Below are 7500 nucleotides of genomic sequence, written 5' to 3'. Positions count from 1 at the left end.
TTTTGGTAGCATTTATCTCACTCTAATTCGCTATCAATGCAAAATTTATGTTACTCTGTGTTTTCATTATATAATTTTCCATTTTCATCTCGTTTCTTTGAAAGCCAGCTCGATTTCGATTTCAGTCATTAATTAAACAGTCATTGCCTGATCATTATTACTATCTTTACGCGCTTAATCATGCGTTTCCACAGGCTTTTTTTTTTACTTAATTTAGTGCCAGCGGTTTTAAAAGCCTTCGTTTCCATCTGTCCATGCTTGCTCTTCAACCGGCTAGTATTTGGACCCGTCTGCACTGGCCTTATCCACGCTGATCCGTCTTCAAAGTTTGGCTTTTTCATTTGGTTAAAACAGAGCACTGCAAAATATGTTTCAATCACACTGACCGTTTCCTATCAGTTTCACCAACCCACATTCAAACACTTAGAAGCTATGAAAGAAACTGATTGTGAAATTTCAGAAGTTTCTGTTTCACCTATCCACACCTAATTTCCTACGCTCTGACTAAATAGGTTATAAGAGTTTTCGTTTTACCTTACCTACTCTAACACTGGAGCCTTTTTGAAATTCCCACATTTGAAACGGTTTCCGAAAGTGTCCGTGTTTGTCAGCTTTCTAGCTTGGTCGTTTTAGTGCGGATGGTGAGGGACAACCCATTTGCGAATGATATCTTGTTCTGAGCATTTTCCTCTCTTGCGTTTCTGCTCTAGTCAGTTCAGAAACATTTTGCATTTCGCTGGCTATGCCATCATTACTGCTGAAAACTTACTCATTTTCTTGCTCTATAAGGATTGCTCCCGTTGGTCAGTAATAAGGACACGATGATCTAAGCGATTAAGATACGGAAATTTTACTATAGAAAAACGTCTTGTCAAAATACTTAAAGAAACTTTCCGGTGAAAGATCAGCAGAAAATTAAGGATTTGGAACTTGAGAGTTGAAATCTTTTTTTCACAAGACACGCGTGAAGGAAATAATAGAGGCCTGCAAGTCTCTTAAACTAGGTTTGCTAACAAGGTTGCCCCTTATTTTATTACAATAACATTTTTATTATTTCTTTGAGCATAATTTCTGCGGGTATTCAAAGTTCACCACTTTTCAGTTCTCAATAATTAATGTTGTTACCTTGTCAAGGGATTTTTTCCTTTACGCATAGTGAAAGGTTTCTATACTTGACTTTATATATATTAAACGTGAGTTGCCTAGGTTGGGGTATCACGCAATCAATAAATGCATTACATGGTTGGCCAAGCGGTCTCCGGGTGGTAAACACAAATAAGAAAATCCTGAAACGAATTGAATAAGCAGAATAAGCAGCGGTAATCACATGGCTGAACACTTGGGAGATAATGATATACATGGAAATTATTTCGAGATAACTTATAGTAATTAAACAGAGGTAATGCACGATTACCACACAAAAATTGCACCATCCATCATACAGTACTCTCATTTTATTTTTTTATCTATTTAGCTTCGCCTAATATAAGTAGAATAAAAATACTTATAGAATTATTAGGCAGGGAGACCACTACAGCTTAGCCAATCTTAATAGATCCCTCGTTAATGAGGAGTGATATCTAAAAGCTAGTCATATATTAAACAAAAAAGTCAAAAAGGAAACAAAACAAAAGTGTTAGAACAGCACGGCGGCGGGAGCAGGGGAGCCCTCGCTATGTTGCACCTGGGACACATTGTAGTCTCCAAGTTTTGATATCATCAACGTCGTGTAGATCTAGGGTCTTATTACTGAGTTGCCAAACGCAGTCGGAATCTATTTATTTTATTTTTTCCGTGTCATGAAAAGTCTTTTCTGTCCCTCCCCTGCTAAGTAGTGTCTTTGTTTGTAGAGTGTTCTGCGTCTAAGTTTATTACGTATGAGGGGTGACTAGAAATGCATATATTTTATCCGGTGGACACAATAGAATATTTAACTTAACCTGCAATGGCGTCGAAAGTCATTGTAACGAGAATGGCGTTTTCGTGGACCTTTGAAAAAAAAGATTCCTTATGGAGCTCAATAATGGAAAGTCAGTTGGATAAACAAGACAGGCGGTGAAAAACAAATATCTGGAATCAGTCTTCGACAACAATTACATCTTTCGCCGTCGGATATCACAATATGAGCTTTGTTTCTAATGCTTTTTGGCTAAGTGTGGCGTTATATACAAGATTGAAACCAATTGGCAAATTCTGTAGGGGTTCCAAAAGAATCGAACGCCCTGAATGCATCACATTGTTTACTGAAATCGCATCTCAGTTATCTGTCATTTATTTTGTACTCTGCACAGTCTGGAAATGTGACATTGAAGAACTATTTGAAGGAAAGCTTTTTGTCTCTTTTGTGTTTGGTTATTCACGGTCAAGGTTCTTCTGAAAAGGGTTTTAAGATCCTGAACTATGAGATTGAAATGTATTTAATAGTTTTAATATTCTCTGTACAAAATTCTTACCCAAAATTTGGAAACTCTTCCTACCGCAAACGGAGAAAAAGGAAACAACGAGAACGGCCTAATCAATACAATAGATGATTTATCACTCTCCTCTTTTCTTGGAAAGGTGATTAACTAACCGTTTTTTTCTGTGTGTAACTTCCGCCTTGGCTTATGGAGAAAAAATGAAAAATTTGACACGTTTTTCTGTGGCAACTTCCCCATCTTCAAGTTGTTTAGACCTTCATCTTCTCACTGCTTCAGTTTTCCCTTGCAGTTTTCATGACTTATTGTAATTGTTTTTTTGCCACCAGGCCATTTCTTGTTTGGCCATGTTCTGCATACAGCTGTCGTTTCAGACGAATTTCAATGTCACCTGAAATGCCTGGGATTTAGCAAATGCAAGTCATTTAACGTTCATCCTCAGGAATCTGGTAGCAGTGGACTAATTTGCCAGCTTAATAATGAAACAAGAGAAACGAAGCCAATTGACTTTAAGGAGAAGAAAGGATCACGCTACTATGGCCCAGTAAAGGTTGGAAGAAGTTATTGTTTCATTTTAATGCAACGTACGGTTGAAGATTGCAAATTATTAGTATTTATCAAATCCTTTAAAGCATTTCGACGCTCCCTTTCTCATGAAATTTTTATCGTTTTAGATTTCCTGTGTTGAAGCTTCTACGCCTAAAAGCTGGCACCAAAAAATTAAGTGCAACTGCGACCCAATCCGTATGTATAGATGGTTTTTAATCACGCGACGAGACGGCTCAATTATGGCTCACGTTTTGCATAATAATAGAGTCAAATTCCCAAGAGACATTTTCTCTATTGTTCTGTGCACCAACATCGCCGCTGTGACGTCAAGTGAAAACCATCAATTAGCTCACTCGTTATATATAAGCTAGTAGTCACTGGATCATTAATTAGTCACTTGTCGTTATTGCATCATTTTTCTTACGAGTTTGTGAAGTTAAGCTAACTCTTACTGGACTAACTTTATTTCAGCGAAACGAGGAGCTAATTCCAATCATCCCGCCTTTTCGTGTACGGACATACTAGACGCTGGCGATTCTGAAGGAGACGGGTATTACTGGATTGACCCAGAAAAGAGTGGAAACCCCTTAAAAGTCTTCTGCGACATGACCACCTATGGAGGTGAGATTAAGATGCTCATTTAACGGCCCTTGGGAAGTCACAAAAATGAGAGATCATGAACTCATGACACAATTTGTCATATTGCATAATTATTTACACCAATCTGATGGAATTTCCTAAAACTGACAATGCTAACACGTAACGATTTACTACTATTAATTATTTCTATTTATTACTTTGTTACCATTCATCACTATAAAAAATGCCCTAGTTGAACTGTCTGTTTTTATTTTGTCGCTGACCTTAAACTGTTTGCTGTTGATTACTTCCAGGAGGCTGGTTACTTATCTCCAATATTGTGTCACAGACAACAAGTCCTCCATTTAAAGTGCCATCAAATAACTCCTATCGTGGCATCGCAAGCGGTCAGATGGTCCTCAGTAAAACAGCCATGGCTCAGTTACGGGCGATTTTGCCATTCACTCAACTGCGATTCCAATGCAGGAAACAAAAGGGACGGACGTTCCACGTGTCAACTGCCGCTAATAGCTCTGGCGAAGCTGTAGTCAAGTATTTCGTTGGTCAGACGGATGTCCAACCAAGCGCTTGTCAGTCGTTTGTCAAAATGGAAGACGACAACTCCAAGTTGGCGCAACTTTGTAACAAATGGGGAAGAGAAGGTCCGCGGTATGAAGTTGGCAAATGGGGGCACAATCGAATTGAAGACAGGTTAAACATCTACCCTGCCTTTGCTTTTGGTACTTATCACTGGCTAATTGATGGTTCATATCAGTTGTGCGATGATTTACATCCTGGCAATTCTGGTTACCTTGCCTTGACCCCTGGTGATGACTTTTGGAAAATATTTGTCCGTTAAAACGCTTGTCCTTAATGGTCGGAGCATCTTGTCGGCATGCCATGTACAACTTGAGCCTTCATACATTGTTTGGACAGATGATGTTTGCAGTTCATTTTTTTCTTGTTGTTTTTGTTGCTTTGTTTACACATACATATTTTATTTGCACTCAAAGCAGACCGTCAGGAAGCTAAGGCTAATCTACGCCGGTGTGCTTTGGATAAGTAAATTACAAGTCGTCGGTTTATTTATTTGTTTAGTTATTTATTTTATAACGTAAAAACGTTGTTTAACTTTTAAAAAAGTGTATTCTTGCTATACAAAGTAGTTGAACTATAATAAGCCTAAGCTATAATCTAATACTATCTATGATAAAATAGCTATTACGAGTTATATAGTTAAGGTGGCTGAACATAGTTTTGGATACCAATGTTTCATTTCCCTTTTTTTCTCTAAAACCCTTGGTAACCAAAAATGGTAGCAAGCAAGTTAACAATACGAACTTCGGTTTTCTGTTAGTTAAGCTGACGTATATGCCGTTGCCATGGCAACACGAATACATACAAACAGGCTTTTAAAATCGGTTTTGTTTATTTGCAAAAAATCTGGTCGTTACATTTTTTAAATAATTTGCATGCAACAAGCTTGTAACGATGCTCACAAGTTAACACTATTTTAATAATAATTTGACAGAGAGATCTTATCCCTTGTTGAAGGTTCACTGGATTTCCTCTGTCAATATTCCAGTTATTTATTTCTTAAATTATTTCCGTGCCAAATTTCGTTAAATTCTAACGACTGGTTCTCGAGAAATAGGCGTATTTCCGAGAAAGCTATTCCGCATTCAGTAGCAGTTTTTGAACTTACTACGCATGCGCTACATTTAGCTGGGTTCTTTCGATAAGAAAGAAAAATCTGCGTTCTTTGCATCGTTACCTTTTCTAAAATACAGAAAACCATGAAAATACTTTGTTCAATTATGAGGAAAAATAATGCAGAGAGCGGAAGCATCGAGCAAATAAAATGATTATCGTATTGAAGCCATGTTTTTTTTTTTGTAATCCTTGCACGCGCGCTGCATTTCGTTAGCACGAGCGCTCGAAAACTGTGTTCGGAAAGTAACTGTGTGGAAGTGGAAAAGGATTTCATTTTTCGGATAATTTTAGGTACGGCAATGCAGGATTCCTAATCATTTAGAATATCATTATAAGTTTCTGTTTAATTTTCCTTTTAAAGGTGTTATTGGCTTGCCAATAAAAGTCTTATGCATCTCAATAATTAAAATTTATAATGCATGCATAATTATGCACTCAGCAAAGTGTGACGCGGTCATTCCTGGGGAGGAGCAATTATTAAGTATCCCCTATAGGGAATTTGTTGCATTCCGAGAAAGCGCGGTAAATATTCATTCGCTTTTCAAGCTCGACTGATCTGGTTGTCAAAGTTTTTCACCCTCCTCCTCCCCATTGCCAGGTTCCACTATTTCTTTCTTTCTTTTTCTGAGTTAACTTCTGTGGTGCGCTTTCAGATCCCCACCTTTGCTGGGCATGCGATCAATTCTTTAAGTTTGTGATGTAATATTTTCATTGTTATTAAACCGGCTATGTGCTAAGGCACATAGCCAGATTTCTCCAAGTGGCCTGTCTATTTTTCTCCGCCCTGCAAACCGAGCTCAACAGTTTGGCGACTCACTCAACCTCATTTATATTGAGAGGCATAAATACATTTTTTGAGAGATTTCCTAAGGATAAGGGAATTTTGTTCCATATTTTGCTCGATTCTAAAAAAAAGTAATTTGCTTGGATGGACAGTCTCGAACGCTTTATGTAGCGATCATTATAGACCCACACGATCTAGTGTTATGGTAATGGACACTGGAGACATACTCAAATAAAGCCTGCATACTTTTTGGTGAAGTTCCATATCGGACATCATACATCAAATTAACTAATGATTCCTATGATAAGAAAATGTTAGTCATGTGGTAGGATATCGCCATTAAGAGAGCATTTCTAGGCCGAAGTGTACGTTGGGGATTGCGTTGGCAGTGGCTACGAAAACTAGCTCGACCAGCAGAAAAATATCACAGCGATGAAAACAAGTTTTTCAGGTTTACTTTGGTGTTTTTAGCGACTCTTAACCTGCTATGGGAAGTTTCGACAAACGATGGTTCCTGTGGGAGTCTTTTTGAAACGCAATTCGGTAAGTAAAGATATGAGTACCGTAAAATTTATTTTACTTTTTCTGAGAAAATATTTCAAGTTCTCCGTGTTCAATGTCAGTGTGAAAACGAAAAATACGTACAGGAAAGTCCGTCTCGAAAATTAGGCTTCAACTTTGCTCAAAATCAAAAGTTCAACAATTAATCCTGTTTGCAGCCAGTAATTTTAAAATATCTTCCATTTTCTCTTACTTTTGTGAGCTCAGTTTCATTTTTTATGCCGCCTAGATTAAACGTATTTTCTTACTCTGATTTATGGCAATTCGGTAAGTAAACATCTGCCGTAATTTTATTTTGCTTTCATGTTAAAACTAAATTTTTCCCCTGCTCAATATCAGTGTGAATTCGCAAATTTTAGGAAAGTGGTCTTGAAAAATTAGGCTTCCTTAGTTAAGGCATCGGTTTACCCCAAATGACAACCTCGCGTTGTCGCTGCTTCATGGTCACACGTTTCATAAAAACCCGAATAAAGTATACATTTTCTGAAAGCTTAGGAATTGCAGATTCCGATTATTTGTTGATTTAAGGCAAGAAATAATAACCTTTCCTAAAATAGCGATCATTTTCCAAAAGTATGTAGTTTCACAAATTGAGTTCGTTTCCGGTCTGAATTTAACCGGAGGAAGCGAGCGAAATCGCTATGTTTTCTTCACAGGCTTGATCATCGTTTCGGGGAATTTTGATTAATTGTCTGATTTGTTTTTTATACGCTGTTAAACTTTTAGTTTTTATAAAACACGCATTAGCTTTGCTTTCATTCTCATTACTTTCGAAGAAGGCAAAAAATAGAAATTACCCAACAGAGTTTTTTTGCCACATTATGGGGCAACATTCTTGCCAAATTTAAGCGAAAAAAGATGAAAACCCGCTGTAAACGAACTGGAAACGAGCGCCTA

The 7500-nt window shown here is 37.5% G+C and overlaps 1 protein-coding gene across 3 annotated transcripts in view; it reads left to right on the top strand.

The window, feature by feature from the left end:
* LOC138021422 (uncharacterized) overlaps positions 1-6018 on the top strand; it is a 9403-nt gene extending 3385 nt beyond the window's left edge. For 2 of the 3 annotated variants that reach the window (XM_068868292.1, XM_068868294.1), the window contains exons 2-5: positions 2747-2967; positions 3092-3161; positions 3438-3587; positions 3860-6018. In XM_068868292.1, the coding sequence (XP_068724393.1) occupies positions 2747-2967; positions 3092-3161; positions 3438-3587; positions 3860-4404 (986 nt within the window). In that variant the 3' untranslated portion in view covers positions 4405-6018. The remainder of the gene's footprint in view (positions 1-2746; positions 2968-3091; positions 3162-3437; positions 3588-3859) is intronic. The other variant, XM_068868293.1, reaches the window with a different exon arrangement.
* The last annotated feature ends 1482 nt before the right edge of the window (positions 6019-7500 follow it).

The sequence above is a fragment of the Montipora capricornis genome, chromosome 10, assembly GCF_036669925.1.
Source record: "Montipora capricornis isolate CH-2021 chromosome 10, ASM3666992v2, whole genome shotgun sequence".
In the NCBI taxonomy this organism is placed as follows: Eukaryota; Metazoa; Cnidaria; class Anthozoa; order Scleractinia; family Acroporidae; genus Montipora; species Montipora capricornis.
Note: the sequence above shows the minus strand (reverse complement) of the source record. Positions and strands in the feature narration are given on the sequence as shown.